The sequence below is a fragment of the Cyprinus carpio genome, chromosome A13 (genome assembly GCF_018340385.1).
Source record: "Cyprinus carpio isolate SPL01 chromosome A13, ASM1834038v1, whole genome shotgun sequence".
Lineage (NCBI taxonomy): Eukaryota > Metazoa > Chordata > Actinopteri > Cypriniformes > Cyprinidae > Cyprinus > Cyprinus carpio.
Window position 1 is genome coordinate 5,789,653 of NC_056584.1, and position 19,104 is coordinate 5,808,756.

The following is a 19,104-nucleotide window of genomic DNA, read 5'->3' on the forward strand; positions in this document are numbered from 1 at the left end:
TAAAGCCTCTTATACTATACTTAAAAATGAATGAGCAACATCCTGTTTCAACAGGAAAAACATCTAAGCAGGAAAGAAAAGGGAGTTAAATATAACATCAGATCAGAAGTTCACCTTTGTCATATTTTCATGGTGTTTTAGCTTGATTTGAGGCAACAGTTCTTCTAATCTTTCCATCTGAAATAAGAGCAGGCACAAGAGAGCATGTTCATACTTGGTCATTGAGGGAGTTTTAAAGTGTTGATTTGTTTTACATTTAAAGAAGCAGTCTGAGTATCAGAGACTAAGGGCTATGAGTCAAATGTTCTCACCCTTTTCACAATGCTCTGTAGTCTCGACTTCAAGGTTTTATTAATAACAGTCACGGCAATACTTCTGGGTCTTGGATTGACTATATTCATAAAGAAAAAAATAATGTCATTGTTTTGATAATGTGATAAAGCCAGGGGGTGGGGGTGTATAATATAAAAGCCCACACAAGTTGTCATACCGTGCTGGTAGTTTTTGGCCACTTCAAGGACATATGGCCTGAGTACAAAGAAGAACAACTGAACAAATTTAAAAGTAGTCAATCCTGAAAATATGCCTGTTTGGACTCTCATTCTGACGGCACCCATTCACTTCAGAGGATCCACTGGTGAGCAAGTGATGTAATGCTATATTTCTCCAAATATATTTGAATGAAGAAACAAACTCATCTACATCTTGTACGGACTGAGGGTGAGTAAATTTATAGCAAATTTAAATTTTTAGGTGAACTATTCCTTAAACCAGGTCAAAAATGCAACATGTCAGCCATTTATGTCAAATGTACTGTATTTCAGCATGTGTTTATTGTACATTATTTACAGCTACTGCCATTTGATGATTTGAGAATTTAACATTACAGAATTTATTAAACTCAGGTATTTGGCATAAGAGTGTGACAAGCTATTTTAATATTTTTATAAAATAAATATGCTCTCATAAAAAGTCCCTAAAACTTCATTCTAGGGACCAAATGTTGTCCCGTTATAAAAGAAGGGTAATTCTGATGCTTTTGATTGTCTAAAGCTGACACTAAGGAAGGTTGTTTAAACAGACTTACATTTGCTTGCTGTTTGGTGGCATGCAGCAATTTAATGTAATTAGACATCCTTGATTGTTTCGTATCTGGAAATTGATTTCAAAACGTTTCAGTTTGTATAGATATAGAGCAAAGGATTCAAACACCACAAGAAGGTAAAGCAAGTCAAAATACCTTAAGTATTATCTGAGAAGTGTCAAGCCTGAAAGAATGATCTAGTATCTGTAAGGAAAGATAATACTAATTTAATGCATATATTAAATCTCAACATCTAACCCAAGAACTAGTCAAAAAACGCACTTGTCTTACGCTGGGTACTTTGGCTCCACTTGGAATGTGAACCTCTTGGAGAGCTGTGACCCTGTTATCTGTAAAATAACTGCTTGTGTCAGCACTCATAACATATCTTTTACATTTGCAATGCATGTCAGCGCAAAACTGTGCAACAATTATTCAAAGCCACAGGCAAAACAATACCAGTAACTGCCTTGTGCTGTCAGATGCACCTGTTGCTCTCTATCCAATCTCTAACTGATTATAGAACAGTTGCCAAAAGGCAAAGCTAATTACTTTTCTGCGGACACAAGAACTGGTTTTTCTCCTATTGTAAAAACAAAGATGCTTGCAAAAAGGCAGACAAAAGAGATTCTACAGCAAACTTGTTAACATTGCCATGGCAACCCCAGGATGACTGCTGTTTAACTAAATGCAGTTCAAACAGACTATAAGAAAAAACTGACCAACCATTGAGATCAAGCCTCTTGAGGGCAACCCAAACCGTAGTATGGATGTTTTCAGAGTTAATAATAGCCATCAGAGCATCCACATACACCTCTCAGCCCAGAATCCAGCATTAACCAGCAGTGTGAAGCCAGAAACCATACAACGATATAAAAGTGTAGTTTTCATAATTAAAGTCAAAATATAACATCATAGTTATAGTTTTTAAAATTATAGTTAAAACATTTATATTTATATATATATATATATATATATATTAAAAGTATTCATAACTCATAACGGGAGTAGTAGAGCAACTAGATTACAGTTCAAAATAAAGCACAGATGAACAGTACAAAAGTCCATAACAATGTCCTGATGAGTTTTATGAATTATTTATGTTTTGATCGCGTGTTTGTGTTTTTAGAATATTATTTATGCTTTTAAGAGTTATGTTCCCATAAAGCAACATTTCAAGGTTTTGACGTGTACAAGCACATCATTGTTCATGTTTTGTTTTTAATTTCTTGATTCAGCTGTTTTATCTGTAGTACATATAATATAAATCGATATATTTTTCCTTAAAAGGTTGTATTTACTTATTTGCTTGTTTATTAATACCAAATTAACGTTAAGATATTGTAGTCGTTTTGCTGCCTAAAATGTTTGTTGTTTGTTTTGTTTTTTTAATACCAAATTAAAGTTACTGTAAGATAGTCGTTTCGCGCCTAAAATGTTTGTTTGTTTATTAATACCAAATTAAAGTTACTGTAAGATAGTCGTTTTGCGGCCTAAAATGTTTGTTGTTTGTTTTTGTTTTTGATACCAATTTAAAGTTACTGTAAGATAGTCATTTCGCGCCTAAAATGTTTGTTTGTATATTAATACCAATTTAAAGTTACTGTAAGATAGTCGTTTTGCCGCCTAAAATGTTTGTTGTTTGTTTTTGTTTTTGATACCAATTTAAAGTTACTGTAAGATAGTCATTTCTCGCCTAAAATGTTTGTTTGTATATTAATACCAATTTAAAGTTACTGTAAGATAGTCGTTTTACCGCATAAAGTGTGTTTGTTTATTAATACAAATTTAAAGTTACTGTAAGATAGTCGTTTTGCCGCGTAAAGTGTGTTTGTTTATTAATACCAATTTAAAGTTACTGTAAGATAGTCGTTTCGCCACCTAAAATGTTTGTTGTTTGTTTTTGTTTTTGATACCAATTTAAAGTTACTGTAAGATAGTCGTTTCGCGCCTAAAATGTTTGTTTGTATATTAATACCAAATTAAAGTTACTGTAAGATAGTTGTTTTGCCACCTAAAAAATGTTTGTTGTTTGTTTTTGTTTTTGATACCAATTTAAAGTTACTGTAAGATAGTCATTTCGCGCCTAAAATGTTTGTTTGTATATTAATACCAATTTAAAGTTACTGTAAGATAGTTGTTTTACCGCATAAAGTGTGTTTGTTTATTAATACAAATTTAAAGTTACTGTAAGATAGTCGTTTTGCGCGCGTAAAGTGTGTTTGTTTATTAATACCAATTTAAAGTTACTGTAAGATAGTCGTTTCGCCACCTAAAATGTTTGTTTGTTTATTAATACCAATTTAAAGTTACTGTAAGATAGTCGTTTTGCCGCGTAAAGTGTGTTTATTAATACCAATTTAAAGTTACTGTAAGATAGTCATTTTCCCGCCTAAAATGTTTGTTGTTTGTTTATTAATACCAATTTAAAGTTACTGTAAGATAGTCGTTTTGCCGCCTAAAAAGTTTGTTGTTTGTTTGTTTATTAATACCAATTTAAAGTTACTGTAATATAGTCGTTTTGCCGCGGTAAAGTGTGTTAGTTTATTAATACCTATTTAAAGTTACTGTAAGATAGTCGTTTTGCCGCGTAAAGTGTGTTAGTTTATTAATACCAATTTAAAGTTACTGTAAGATAGTCGTTTTGCCGCCTAAAAAGTTTGTTGTTTGTTTGTTTATTAATACCAATTTAAAGTTACTGTAATATAGTCGTTTTGCCGCGTAAAGTGTGTTAGTTTATTAATACCTATTTAAAGTAACTGTAAGATAGTCATTTTGCCGCGTAAAGTGTGTTAGTTTATTAATACCAATTTAAAGTTACTGTAAGATAGTCGTTTTGCCGCCTAAAATGTTTTGTTGTTTGTTTGTTTATTAATACCAATTTAAAGTTACTGTAATATAGTCGTTTTGCCGCGTAAAGTGTGTTAGTTTATTAATACCTATTTAAAGTTACTGTAAGATAGTCGTTTTGCCGCCTAAAATGTTTGTTTGTTTATTAATACCAATTTAAAGTTACTGTAAGATAGTCGTTTTGCCGCGTAAAGTGTGTTAGTTTATTAATACCTATTTAAAGTAACTGTAAGATAGTCATTTTGCCGCGTAAAGTGTGTTAGTTTATTAATACCAATTTAAAGTTACTGTAAGATAGTCGTTTTGCCGCCTAAAATGTTTGTTTGTTTATTAATACCAATTTAAAGTTACTGTAAGATAGTCGTTTTGCCGCGTAAAGTGTGTTAGTTTATTAATACCAAATTAAAGTTACTGTAAGATAGTCGTTTTGCCGCCTAAAATGTTTGTTGTTTGTTTTTTTAATACAAATTTAAAGTTACTGTAAGATATCGTAGTTGTTTTGATGCTTAAAATGTTTGATCAGGCCTTTTAATTTGAAAAAAGGAAAAAGACTCTTCTCTGTTCACGGGTTGCTGGTGTTGTCGAGGACGCGCGTGAGTCTCTGGGATGTAACTTAGCTTATAAACTCGTCGTTTGTTGGACCAGCGTTTATTTCGTTTATTTAGTAGTCGACACTACCACAGAATGAATGAGCCCGAAGGACTGCGATTAAGGAGGTTGAACAGACCTCAAACAATTAGAGATGAAGCCCATGAACCCCAGGACAAAAGCACAAGGTGAGACAGCCCTACCTGTCTTCTGAAACATTTATATGCACTGTTCATTTACTTCAGTTTAACTTGTGTAAAATGTGTCCTCTTCAAATAAGCACTCCTGACGTCCATGCTGGTATTTGTGTGTGTCAGCACTTACAGTGGGAAGGTGTTTCGTGGGACACTACTGACATTAGTGGCTTTCCTGCTCTTCCCACTGCTGGTGGTCATTTTCCTGTTGGAGTCTCCCATTCAGCCAGAGGTCTTCAGGTGAGCTCTCTGCTCTCATCAGCCATGCACTGGCCCGGATTTAAAAACACGCAGGTCACACGGTGATTTCAGATATGCTCGGTTCTGGAAAACCTGTGAATTTAAGGTTATAAGATATATCCGGGCTTTGAAAACTCATGAAAATATCTATGGGGAGTGTAAATGTTCCAGCTGCATTTTGCTCAACTCGGATAGAAAGTCCTGTTCTAGTAGTCATAGATTATAAATGATTAATTTGTTGAATAAAGCATATACAATAGGATATTACTCATGCAGCAACAAGCGTGTATGTGCATGTAATGATGTATGAGGGGTTGCATAATGGAAATGTTGCAATACAGCAGAAGCCCTATTATATATTTATATATATATATATATATATATATGATGCCTCTGCAGCTGATATGTAGGGCTTTTCATCTCCTGTAAGAGCTTTGAGTTGAGCGCAGACGTCTCCTCAACAGATGAACGTGAGGCTTGACTAATGTCTGTCTTTGTTTTTAATAATTAGTCTAAATGAACCGCCTCTGATGACTGGCTGTTACGAGCCCAACCTAAAACTCAGACAGGCTGAGCGACTGTTTGAGGATATGCTCATCGGCCCAGAATCCCTTGCTAACATTGGAGGTCAGTATTTACGATGCGATGCAGTCAGAGCGTGACCTTTCACCCGGTCTGTCCCAGCTGTTGGTCAGCGTGCACTGAGGAATAGGCTGTGGTTGTACAGGCCGAAATAGATGAGAGTTGAGTTGACAAGGAGTGTGTGATTGATTAGGTATTTTTGTATTGCATGCTTGCACACTGTGACCGTATATAAGGAAGTATGAAGATAAAATGTAATAACTAAATATAAAATATATATATATAATTTGGTATGCTTTAATGACAGCATGTATTGTTTCTGAATTATTCTTGTTTGGCAGATGTTTTATACACTGGGACGGCTGATGGAAAGATCGTCAAAATCGAGGGAAGGAACATTCATGTATTAGCAACGCTTGGCAAGCCACCATGCGGTAAGAAAACCACAAATACTGGACCGTTTCCTCAAGCGCTGAGTAATGTGGGATTTCAACATGAGTGACCTTATAGTGTTTGAAAAGCTTGGGTTTGTGGCTTTGTTGCACAAGACGTGAAGCTTTGTAATTTTAGTAAACTGTAATGTTAACATTTTATAAAAGAAAATGCATAAATCTAGCAAATATATATCATTTATAGTAATTTTTTATATTTTGAGTATATTGCAATTTATAATATAATACGATTTAATAGTTTTGTTATGCGCTTAATTTAAGTCATATATACTTTTGTCTTTTTTTGTGCATTTGATTTATTTCACTGGTGCAATACATGAATGCATGTATTAAAGGCCTTCATAGAGATGTTTGAATGTTTTATGAAAGTATAGAAGCACTAGATGCAGTGGATATGCTTCTTTCTTTTGCCTGCTTGTGTAGTAAATGGCAGACACAGTGGAAACAAACATAAAATCTGCTTAGAATTGTAATTGTTAACTAGCTCAAGCATTTTGCTCCGTCAGCTGCATCAAGTTATTTGACATCTGTAGGTTATATATTAATTGAGTTATGTTGATTTGATCATTAGTGTTGAATGTCCATCAAGTCACTTGTTTCCTGATTCAAAGGCTCTCGAGAGCATGAGCACACTTGTGGACGTCCTCTGGGAATCCGTGTGGGGCCCAACGGCACTTTGCTTGTCGCCGATGCCTATTTGGGACTGTTTGAGGTCAATCCTGTCACAGGTAAGGAAAGGGAATCCATATATTCTGCTTTAAAATGTCAATAGGAATAATTCATCCAAAAATGCATTCAAAATACAAATTCTATGATTATTTATTCAGCCACATGTTCCAATCCTCTATGTAGTTATTTGTTTTTTTCCATCTCTTTTTGGCTTTTAGGTGAGGTGAAATCTCTGGTGAGCACAGGGAAGATGATCGCTGGTCGGCGTCTGGGTTTTGTCAATGATCTGGATGTAACTCAGGATGGGAAAAAGGTGTACTTCACTGACTCCAGCAGCAGATGGCAGCGCAGAGACTTCATGCACCTGATCATGGAGGCCACAGCAGATGGACGGTAACTGGGACATGAAATGCACTGGCACTTCTGACTTTCACGGGTTTTTTATTTGGAGCATTGTGTGAATCACTGATTGTTTTCAGAGGGAATGATGGTTTTGTACAGTGACTGATGTTGCTCATGTGGTTGTTCCAGGGTGCTTGAGTATGATACAGAGAGCAAGGAAGTGACCGTGCTGATGGAGAACCTGAGGTTTCCAAACGGCATCCAGCTCTTCCCTGATGAGGAGTCCGTTCTGGTGGCTGAAACCACAATGGCCAGAATCAGGAGGTGATGCTCACTGAACTGCTCTTCGATTACTTTGGACGTTGATTGAAACATGGGATGTTATTTTCCCAAAACTAGAGATACACTAGCAGTCAAAAGTTAGAAATAAGATCTTTTTTTTAATGTTTTTGTGTAATTTGAAACAGTCTGTTCCTTCCTTTGGGCTGATTTGTTATCAGGTGAGCTAGGGCACATCAGTTCTCCCGTCACTTCTCTATCGCCTCTCACAGCTGAGTTCTTGAATCACGTAGTGCTCGTTCTCTGCTGCTTGATGGCTCATGTCTGCTCGAGGCACAGGCCGCTCTCCTTACCTGGATAAATGATGAGTGCATGCTGTTGCCAAGGCAACAGGCTCCATCATTAAGCTTCCTGTGTGGAGAGATGCATAGCGTGTTTCTCTTACTAAAGCGAGTGTGGTCTCAGTGCTGCAGAAGCTTTAATATTAATGTAATGTACCCCGTGCTCATCTGGGACGGTCTGGTTAAATCAGGACTTTTATGTTGACTCTAGCTCTTCTCATAGATTAACTGAGGGGTTGCTGATGAATTGGAGCCAAAATTGCTAATGACTCCAATGTTGATGGTCCCAAAAAAAACGAACACAGACTGCTTTATAGGTTTAGCTGATATATCATCCTGTCACTGCTCTTGTTCAGTGCTGCATATTGAATATTTACTCTCTTCTCTTCAGAGTTCATGTTTCTGGTATCAATAAAGGAGGTATGTATACATTTATAGACAACCTCCCGGGATTTCCTGACAACATTCGACGCAGTTCTTCGGGTGGATACTGGGTTTCCATGTCCGCTGTGCGACCCAACCCTGGCTTCTCCATGCTTGACTTCCTGTCTCAAAGACCCTGGTTAAAGAAGCTCATATTTAAGGTCTAATCATCACATGTATTAACTTTTCAAATTACATATATTTATATTTATTATTTAAATCATTTACAAATTTTTAAAAATGTAACTGCTAAATAAATAAGTCACCTTAAGTAGAAAAAAAAGAAACATTTGTACAGTAGATATTTATTAAAAAGGTAAAATGTAACCAAAAAATACAAAAATAACTTTTCAAATTTACAAAAAATGTAAATGTATACAGTAGAGGTTTATTTAAACTGTTTAATTTGAAATAAATGTAACTGTAAAATAAATCACTTTTCAAAAAGACAAATAAACAGACACTTATAGCTGTTTATTTAAATTAATGTAGTTAAATGTAAAGGTAAAATAATAAATCACTTCAAATGGACAAATATATAGACATTATTGGAAACTGACAATTTATAAAGTAGATGTTTTTCAGTTGTTTAAATGTAACAGAAAATAATCACGTTTCAAAAAGAAAAATAGATAAACATTTGTAAAATCACTGGTTATTTGAATGGTTTAAAATATAGTTACATGTAACGGTGACAAATAAATCACGTTTCAAATTGACAAATAGACATTTAAAAAAAGTGTCGTTTTTGTTTTTTTGTTTTTTTTTTTTTTTTTAGTTCAAGTACAATTTGAATGTTTATTATTATTAGGGGAATCATGGTTGATTTTTGATTTTTATATTTTTTTGTTTGTTTTTATATATTACACATTCCTACTGTATATGTATTTCTAAAATGGATATGCTTCTTCACGTTTTGTGTGTTTTCAGCTCTTCAGTCAAGATACTCTGTTGAAGTTTGTGCCGCGCTACAGTCTGGTGGTGGAGCTGCAGGACGGCGGGACATGCGTGCGCAGCTTCCACGACCCACACGGCATGGTGGCGGCTTACATCAGCGAGGCACACGAGTACAACGGCCACCTGTACCTGGGCTCCTTCCGCTCGCCGTATCTGTGCAAGCTGGATCTGAGCAAAGTGTGAACACGTCATGAGCCTAACAGATGCTCTACTTGAGTCATTTCACCCTGGCTTCCAAACAAACAGATTTTGAAGCTATTAACATTGGCAAACATCAACAAGACTTATTAACATCTTCCATATTACAGTCAACACACTCCCTTCGTTTGATCACCATTCTCTTCATTTAGCTCTGATAGACGCCCATGTTTTTGTTCCATTTACCCATGTGGGCGACTTTCTTTTTTGAGAGATGTGCAGTGCGTAATAAGCTCTCTTTTTTTTAAATCAAAAGAAGTGCCATTACTATTTTTGTTTTTCACAGAAATTATGCAGTTTCTGTACATGTATTATTTGCACCGACCGTCGTCTGACCCTTAAAATAGAGCTGCCAACAGTTTGTTTAAAGGCGCTGTGATACAAAACAAGATGACTGGTAAAAACAATATTAATTTCCGTGGGCGGCATCATTGAGATGCTGTTAAGTGGAAGTGAAAGGGTATTTTGATGTCATTATTAAATGAATCTGCTGATAATTATCTCTGGTTCTAAAAATGCTCCGGTGTTTGAATGTTTAGGTTTATTTTTAATTGAGTGGTTGAAAGTGTCTTCATCACTATTTGTATATGTTGCTGAAATGAGATCTGCGTCACTCTCAGCTGATAAATGATGCTGGCTTTGTAGTATTTAGCACACCTTTAGAATCTGCATGTTTACAGTTTATATTTATATGATGACTATAAGAAATTATCATCAATAATATACTTTAACAGTGGCTCTCAACTGGTGAGATGTGGCCCACTTGATTGGACATCAGTGAGGAAAAAAGAACAATGAAATTAATCAATCAATCTTGCGTAGTTGGGGAAGCAAAAATGGCTTAAAGGAATAGTTCGCTGAAATTTACTGAAAATTGACTCACCCTCAGGTCATCCAAGATGTAGATGAGTTTTTTTCTTCATCAGGTTTGGAGAAATGCAGCATTGCATCACTTGCTCACCAATGGATCCTCTGCAGTGAATGGGTGCCGTCAGAATGATACAGCCGAAACAGCTGATAAAAACACAAGTAATCCACACCTCTCCAGTCCATCAGTTAACATCTTGAGAAGAGTATAGATGCATGTTTGTAAGAAACAAATCCATCAAGACATTCAAACTCCAAATCATTGCTTCTAGCTAAAATAGTCCTCGATACAGAATATTGTTTTCTCCAATGAAGAAGTTGTCTCATCTAAATCAGGAGAGAAATATGCACAGATCAAGCAAAAACAGTCCAAAAGTGTATTTTGATGTCAGAGGACAAACTTTTTCACTGGAGGAAGTGTGATTATGGACTATGGATCTGAAGCTATTTTGGCCAGAAACAATGGTTTGAAGTTACCTTAATGATAGATTTGTTTCTTACAAACATGCAGCTTTTCACTTCACAAGATGTTAACTGATGGACTGGTGTGGATTATTGTAATGTTTTTATCAGCTGTTTGGATTCTCATTCTGACGGCACCCATTCACTGCAGAGGATCCAGTGGTGAGCAAGTGATGCAATGCTACATTTCTCTGTTCCCATGAAGAAACAAACTCCTCTACATCTTAGATGGCCTGAGGGTGAGTACATTTTCTGTAGTTTAAAAATTACAGCATAATGTTAGCAACACCAAAGTCGTGGGTCTGATGCCCAGGGAAGGGGCATGGAGTCGGTGTAAGTTGCGTTGAACTTAAGCTTAGACAAAAGTAAGTCATTTGGCATCAAAGATGTGTGTCTTGAACTTGCAGTTGTTTAATCTTAAACTAATCTGTTGCTAAATAAAAATAACTAATGCTTAATGTTGCGTTGTTTTATTAGACATTAAAATATATATATTTTAACAATTACATTTTCAATGTACATCAATGACTGGTTTAATATCAAAGCATTTTTTTTTTTTTTTTTTTTTAGTTTAAGGGCAATTTTGTCACTTTTGTATGATAATGCTTTGGCTGCTGAATCGGTGCTTCATGTCCACTCTAAAATCTGGATTCTGAAAGAAATCCAGCTGAGAACCACTGTCCCATTGGATGCATGTACCCACCTAATAGCCATATGGAGTTATGAATCTAGGACTAGTATGTCATGCACATTTCCAATAACATATAGTAAAAGAGTAATCAAAAAAAAAAAAAATCAATAAATCTGTTCATACGAACCCGACAGATGTGTGTTTGATCAGTGCTGGTGTCTTTCTAGGGCCAGTTTGCTCGTAAGATCTGCGGCTCAAAGGAAAAGAGCGCAGGGAGCTCAGAGACTGAAGTGATGGCCCTCACTGAATAATTTACACTCAGAGTCAGTCAACACAAGCTCAGCATCTGATGAACTGAAGGTCACTGTACATCATAACCAGCGCTGCACTATTCACTGTGGCTTATTTTATTTTCACATTGAGTTTGGTATTAAATTAGCATGACATTTCAGGTGGAGCCATTGAAAAACAATTTGATGAAAAAGATTTCAGAACATATAATCGGAATGACATTTAAAATATGTAGTTGACATTATGTTCATCCATGGAATGGACCATACGTCAAAGTGACAGAAGAATGTCTAGAAGAGAAAAAAATTAAATAAAAATCATTTATGAATGTTGTTTACAACTTCAAAATACAGTTTAATAAAGCATATTTGTACTTATTAAGTCTGGTGATGAAATTTTCTTGATATGTATTTTAAATTTCTTAGGGTTCTCAAATCTGAATTTTCAGCTTCATTACTCCAGTCTTCAGTGTCACATGATCCTTCAGAAATCATTCTGATGTTATGCTGATTTATTTCTTGATTGTTTGTTATTGTTGTTTTTTTTTATTATTGTTTTTTGAAGTTTTTTTTTATTAGTAGATTATTAAGAACAGCATTTATTTGAAATAGAAACCTTAGTTGGATCAAAAATATATTTACTTTCACTTTTGATTAACTTAATGTATCCCTGCTGAATACAGTATACGGGGGGAAAAAATAAATTTAAAAAAATTGTGGCAATCCCAAAATGGCTAAATGCTAATGTTTTAATGATCTTAACAACTAATTACTGGTAAGGAAATTAGTATGAATTAGCAAAAGCTCTCCTTATAAAGCATGTATGGGAGGTTTGATTCAGAGTTGTGTGGAGTGATGAATCATGATAAAACATGAGTTGCATGTTGATGCACCAGAGCGGCGTCTTTGAAGATCTGCTGAGAAATACAATAATGAATGTATCTCTATCACAGTAATCACGGAGGAAGATTTCAGCTGCTGGTGCTGCTGAGCTGCTTCACTCTGAAATGTCAATTAATGCTTTGGAGTATAAGAGAATATTGCAGAATTGCTTGCTTACGACAAGTTTAGATAAAATTGTTATCTCAAGAGAAACGATCAGATGTTATTTTTCAACAAGGAAATCCTCCTGCCTGCACTGCACAGACAACCAAGAATTGGCTTGAGATCAAGTGCATCAGGCTCATGTTTTGGCCGGATTTGAACCCTAGAAATATTTTGTCTCGCATTAAACTCTTGCTAACCGGGAGACATTTTTTAACTACTCATAAAGCCATCAATATTAAGTGGAACAATGACTATTCTTCCTGTAAAAAGTAGTCTGCAAGTTTAAACGCACAGCTTATACATTTAAATACAACCAAGGCTATCATGTGATGCTGAAGACTGCAATAATGATGCTGAAAATTTAGCTTTGCATCACAGGAATAAAGTCTGTCTGCAATTACATGAAGAATCAGAAAAAAAGAAGAAAAAAAATGAACACTTATTTTGGCTTTACAGAGTTACTTCAGAACCAGAAAACCATTTGAACTTCTCTAGCTCCATAGAAAAGCACCCATACCTGCCGTAACAGACTGTCTGTCTGGAAGGGACAGTTGTTGAGGTTATCAGTGTTGCCCCTCTTCCTGCACATGGTCCGTGAGATCTCCACTTCCAGAATGTAGCGGATGCCTTTGACTATCTATAGCAGAGCAGAGACCAGATGACGCATGTACACACACACACACACAGTGAGACGTATGGGCATCTTGAGTTATACCTGTCTCTTTGCATCATCAACAGCTGATGCTTTGAAGAGGAACGCATCGTTGGATTTATTATTAAATGAGTAGGTTCCAGTCAGGACGGCCTCCTTCACCCCAGTGTCATTCTTGCTGACGTTCTGTAGAGTTCCTGGGATTGGTCTGCTGACAAATGCGTGAACTGGAACTTTCTCTTTAGTCAAAGAAGAAAAATGTAAACATTAGCCATTTTTGTACAGGTCTTTATACAGACAGCAAATAAACATCCAATTCTGATCTGCTCAGTTGGACAGACTATAGCCATTTAAGTGACCACATAGTACATCCTTACAAGAAAACACACAAAAGTAAACAAACTTCTTTATCTACACAAAAAAAGAAAGAAATAATTAAAGGAAAAGCTTGTCTTACCGAGTGAGCATAAGCCTGCTAAGAAAAGCAAGACTAGAGCCTGATAAGAGACCCTCATGTCTGCTGAAGTTCTCTCAATTCTACTCAGCAACTTCCTGTTCAGCAACACTTCAACCACCAACTGTGTGCTGCCGTCCTCTAGAGAGAAGGCACATTTCCCATTGGTCAACAGTTTTGTTTCCTACATGGACCCTCAAAAGCCTTTTACACAGGAACACAGGTGAAGTCAGTTGACTTCTAATTAGTGCTTGAGTACAATGTGATGTTCCTTAAAGATGCTGCAAAACTTAGGATATTTTTTTTTTTGATAGTTCCAAATAATTACAAGTGCATGTAGAAGTTGAGGGTTTGCTTCTATAAATATCAAACTTTGTAGAGACCACCGAAATCAACGAGAACAAAGAACTGAATCCTTCCTCAGACTGAACTGAAAGAGGTTGTGTGTTGAAATGCTTTGAAAGATGCAAGTGAACTCCTGTGGTTTCCTCCCACATCCGGTGATGAAATTCACAGATAAGAATACACGCTTACATGTGAGTAATGCATATGAATGGTGATTTGTTGGCTGAGCAGAGCAAAACTGTGTTGATTTGTGCTAGATTACAGATCAGCATCTCTGCAGTCAATATTCAATATGAAACTGCAGTTGCGACCCATTTTTCGTTGTCACCTTTATTTATACAGCGCTTTATACAAAACACATTGTGTCAAAGCAGCTTTTCAGTGTTAAACAAGAAAAAAGCGTGTGCTGATAATGCAAGAGGACAGAAAACAGTCAGTTTATCAGTTAAAATCAGTTGATTGTTTATTCAGTGATGTCATCTTCCAGCTCAGTTCAGCTCTCTTCTAATAGTGTCTGTGCAGTCAATCAACAATGTTGCCAGAAACTGTCCCTAACTAAGCAAGCCAAAGGAGACATTGGCAAGCAACCAAAACTCCATCAGTGACAGAAATGGAGAAAAAAAATCTATGGGAGAAACCAGGCTCGGTCCTCCTCTGTCCAGACGAAACCAGCATGGTGTAGTTCACGCAAGTACTGAGGAGCTAAAACATTCAGGGCTTTATAATTAGCAAAATTTTGAAATGTATATGATGTTCAATTGGGAGCCAGTGCAGTGTTGACAGAACCGGGCTAATATGGTTATACTTCCTGGTTCTGGTAAGAACTCTAGCTGCTACATTTTGGACCAGCTGGAGTTTGTTTATTAATAAGCGCACAGAGCAAACACTCAAAAAATCATTATAATAATCTAACCTTGAGGTCATGAATGCATGAGTTAACATTTCTGCATTTGAAATTGAGAGCATAGGTCATTTGTTTAGATATATATATATTTTTAAGATGGAAAAATGTGGTTTTACAAATGCTAGAAACATGAGTTTCAAAGAAAAGTTTGCTATCACATAGTACACCTAGGTTCCTAACTGATGGCGAAGAATTGACAGCACAGCCATCGTGTTAGACCGTATGCAGAGTTTTTTGGTCCGATAATTAACACCTCTGTTTTTTCAGAATTTAGCAGTTAGGAAATAACTAGTCATCCAATTTTTTACATCAGCTATGCATTCTATCAGTTTTGCGAATTGGTATGTTTCATCGGGCCGCAAAGAAATATAAAGCGGAGTATCATCAGCATAACAGTGAAAGCTAACATCATGTTTCTTGATGATATCCAACAAGGGTAGCGTGTAAAGTGTGAAAAGCAATGGTCCTAGTACTGAGCCTTGTGGCAGTATTCACTTATGCACTGCTACAAATTGATGAAGGTCAGATAAGTATTATTTGAACCATGCCAAAGCAATTCCACTAATGCCAACATAATTTTCCAGTCTATTCAAAAGAATATTGTGGTCGATAGTGTCGAACGTAGCATTAAGATTCAGTAGCACTAATAGAGATATAACCACGATCGGATGACAAGAGCAGGTCATTTGTAACTCTGATGAGAGCAGTCTCTGTACTATGATAAGATCTAAATCCTGACTGGATACCATTTTTCTCTACAGAACATAGTTGTGTAGAGACTACCTTTTCTAGTATCTTTGACAGAAAAGGGAGATTTGAGATTGGTCTGAGAACTAATTCTCCAGGATCCAGTTGTGTTTTTTAATGAGAGGCTTAATAACAGCCATACACAGCTATTTTTGGCAAGTTCTTTTATTTTGACGAAAGATTATGAATGTTATTTTTCCTGATAAAAACCAGCAATACAAAACATTAAAATAATCATTTTAAAAAAGTCACTGATAATAAATCATAATTATCACATTAAAGTCAAAATTGCTATATATACACACACATTTAGCAGACAATTATATCCATATTTCATGGCTATTTTAGAGAAGAGGAGAAATGCAGAAAAGAAAAATTGTTGCTATTTTGTGTGTGTGTGTCAGTGGGTGTGTGCACATTGGTTTAAGGGTGTGGGGTTTGGGGTGGTTAGATGCTCGTCGAAGAGATGTGTAGAAATTATTAAAAAAAAAAAAAATCAGTGATAAGAGGAGTTAAAATTAGGAGTTACTAACATTTATGCATTTGGCAGATACATTTATCCAAAGCAACTTACAAAACAGGAACAAAAGCAATATTTGCCAACAATATTTGTAACATACAATGATCAGGGATGCAAACAGTTAAGAGGTAAAAAAAATGGGTGACAATACTGTGTGGATATTTTAAAGGTATTTGCTTTACGTGCAGGGCTGGAATGGGACAGAGAAAATCAACCATGCCATTTTTGGTCCAAGCGGCCCACCACTACAATCAAAATCAGTCCAGCTGGTAGGGCTGTAGTACTCGAGTCCGGTCTAGAGACATTTTTCTCAATTTATTTTATGTTTACCATCTTTGGGTATCAACAGCTCCTTTGAATCTCATTCAGTTACTGTTACCTACCCTCTTTTGGTGGAAATTGTATTTGTCTGTATAAGTTTATTTGTATTTTGTTTATTTTTGGATGAATTAGATGTGCTGCGCTCAACCTTTCCTGAGGATGGTACTCCCCTAGTTATGCTTGGAGATTTCAACATCCACCTAGATAAACCTCTATCTGCTGACTTCCACACTCTGCTTGCCTCTTTTGATCTCAACCGAGTGTCAACTACTGCTACTCACAAATCAGGCAACCAACTGGACCTTATTTACACCCGACACTGCTCCACTGATCATGTACTGGTTACTCCACTGCACACCTCAGATCACTTCCTCCTCACTCTTAACCTCAACATGGTCCCTGACACATCACTTACCCCTCCACATATCATCTTTCGATGTAACCTACGCTCACTCTCTCCCTCCCGGCTATCTGATATGGTTTCATCTTCGCTTCCTTCCCCTAAACTGTTAGCATCTTTTGATGCTAACAGTGCTACTGAAATTTTCTGCTCCACTCTTACATCTTGTTTAGACACTGTTTGCCCCTCGTCTTCCAGGCCAGCCCGTACCACCCCTTCTGCCCCTTGGTTATCTGATGTTCTACGCGAACATCGTTCTAAGCTTAGAGCTGCTGAAAGGGTGTGGCACAAATCCAAAAATACTACTGACCTTAATGTGTATCAGTCACTCCTCTCTTCCTTCTCTGCTAATGTCTCCACTGCTAAAAGGACATACTACCATAACAAAATTAACAATTCGTCTAACTCTCACATGCTTTTAAAACATTTTCCTTGCTCCTTTGTCCTCCTCCTCCCCCTCCTGCTTCATCTCTATCAGCTGATGACTTTGCCACATTTTTCATTAATAAAATTAAAAACATCAGTGCACAATTTTTCAACACCACAATCCGTCAAGCACATCTTACCAGCAAACATACACTCATTCACATCCTCCTGTTCACTCTCTGAGGCAGAAGTCTCCAAACTCATCCTTTCTAATCATTCTACTACTTGTCCACTTGATCCTATTCCATCTCATCTCCTTCAAGCCATTTCTCCTGCAGTTGTACCTGCACTTACTTATATCATTAACATATCCCTCCACACTGGTGTTTTCCCTCAACATTTAGACATGCTCGTATAACTCCACTACTTAAGAAACCCACCCTCAACCCAACTCTTTAAGAGAACTACAGACCAGTTTCCCTTCTTCCTTTCATTGCAAAAGCACTTGAACGAGCTGTGTTTAACCAAGTGTCTTCCTTTCTCACACAGAACAACCTCCTGGACAGCAACCAATCTGGCTTCAGAAGTGGACATTCAACTGAGACTGCCTTGCTCTCAGTTGTTGAAGCCCTAAGACTGGCAAGAGTGGAATCCAAATCTTCAATACTTATCTTGCTTGATCTATCTGCTGCTTTTGACACTGTTAACCATCAGATCCTCCTGTAAACCCTACTGGCAAAGGGCATCTCAGGAACCGCACTCCAGTGGTTTGAGTCTTACCTATCAGATAGGTCCTTCAAAGTATCTTGGAGAGGTGAGGTGTCCAAGTCGCAACATCTAACTACTGGGGTGCCTCAGGGCTCAGTTCTTGGACCACTTCTCTTCTCTGTCTACATGGCATCATTAGGTTCTCTCATACAGAAACATGGCTTTTCATACCACTGCTATGCTGATGACACTCAACTCTACCTCTCATTCCATCCTGATGATCTGACGGTAGCTGCTCGCATCTCAGCTTGTCTAACAGACATTTCTTGCTGGATGAAGGACCATCACCTTCAACTCAACCTTGCCAAGACAGAACTCCTTGTGGTTTCAGCAAACCCATTTTTTCATCACAATTTCCCCACTCCAGTTAGGCACATCAACCATAACTCCTTCAAAAACAGCCAGAAACCTTGGCGTTATGATTGATGATCAGCTGACTTTCTCAGAACACATTGATAAAACTGTCCGGTCCTGCAGATTTGCTTTATGCTACATTAAGAAGATCAGGCCCTTTCTTTCGGGACATGCTTCACAACTCCTTGTTCAAGCTCTTGTTCTGTCCAGGCTAGACTATTGCAATGCTCTCTTGGCAGGTCTTCCAGCCAGTTCTGTCAAACCTTTACAATTAATCAAGAATGCGGCAGCAAGATTAATTTTTAATGGGCCGAAAAGAATGCACGTCACACCTCTGTTTATCAATTTGCACTGGCTACAAATAGCTGCTTGCATAAAATTCAAGGCATTAATGTTTGCATACAAAACCACCACTGGCTCTGCACCCCTTTACCTAAATTCATTACTTCAGACTTATGTGCCCTCTAGAAGCTTGCGTTCTGCAAGTGAACATCTCTTGATTGTGCCATCCCAAAGAAGCACAAAGTCACGCTTACGGACTTTAAAATTAAATGTTCCCTTCTGGTAGAATGACCTGCCCAACTCAATCCGAGCAGCTCCTAGCCATCTTCAAGAATCGGCTAAAAACACACCTCTTCCATCTTTATTTGACCCTCTAACTTTAGCACTCACTATTCTATTCTTAAAAAAAAAAAAAATCTAACTAGCTTTCTAATCTTTTTGTATTCTATCTGTTTTCTTTTCATTTATTATGCAATTAACAAAAGCAAAAAAAAA

General features: G+C 36.8%; 2 protein-coding genes across 2 annotated transcripts; one reads left to right on the forward strand and one right to left on the reverse strand.

The window, feature by feature from the left end:
• The first annotated feature begins 4,461 nt into the window (after positions 1-4,461).
• Positions 4,462-9,715, forward strand: LOC109070725 (adipocyte plasma membrane-associated protein-like). Its single transcript, XM_042768449.1, has 9 exons — positions 4,462-4,710; positions 4,840-4,956; positions 5,468-5,583; positions 5,880-5,972; positions 6,602-6,718; positions 6,878-7,052; positions 7,191-7,325; positions 8,013-8,205; positions 8,975-9,715. Exons 1-9 carry the CDS (start codon positions 4,619-4,621, stop codon positions 9,182-9,184), a joined length of 1,248 nt encoding a protein of 415 aa, XP_042624383.1. The 5' UTR covers positions 4,462-4,618; the 3' UTR covers positions 9,185-9,715.
• A 1,267-nt stretch (positions 9,716-10,982) lies between these two features.
• LOC109108116 (cystatin-F) lies at positions 10,983-13,807 on the reverse strand. Its single transcript, XM_019121291.2, has 4 exons — positions 13,606-13,807; positions 13,212-13,387; positions 13,014-13,133; positions 10,983-11,740 (listed from the first exon to the last, which is right to left on the reverse strand). The coding sequence occupies exons 1-4, from the start codon at positions 13,661-13,663 to the stop codon at positions 11,648-11,650; spliced, it is 447 nt and encodes a 148-aa protein (XP_018976836.1). The 5' UTR covers positions 13,664-13,807; the 3' UTR covers positions 10,983-11,647.
• Positions 13,808-19,104: the final 5,297 nt, after the last annotated feature.

What these genes read in the sequence shown, in the direction of transcription:
- LOC109070725 (XM_042768449.1), top strand. Translation starts at nt 4,619, where the DNA reads ATGAATGAGCCCGAAGGACTGCGATTAAGGAGGTTGAACAGACCTCAA. An exon ending in ATTCAGCCAGAGGTCTTCAG is followed by an intron (nt 4,957 to 5,467) that starts GTGAGCTCTCTG and finishes TTTAATAATTAG; the next exon opens with TCTAAATGAACCGCCTCTGA. An exon ending in TGAGGTCAATCCTGTCACAG is followed by an intron (nt 6,719 to 6,877) that starts GTAAGGAAAGGG and finishes TTTGGCTTTTAG; the next exon opens with GTGAGGTGAAATCTCTGGTG.
- LOC109108116 (XM_019121291.2), bottom strand. Translation starts at nt 13,663, where the DNA reads ATGAGGGTCTCTTATCAGGCTCTAGTCTTGCTTTTCTTAGCAGGCTTA. An exon ending in AGCAGGCTTATGCTCACTCG is followed by an intron (nt 13,388 to 13,605) that starts GTAAGACAAGCT and finishes CTTTGACTAAAG; the next exon opens with AGAAAGTTCCAGTTCACGCA. An exon ending in TTGATGATGCAAAGAGACAG is followed by an intron (nt 13,134 to 13,211) that starts GTATAACTCAAG and finishes GCTCTGCTATAG; the next exon opens with ATAGTCAAAGGCATCCGCTA.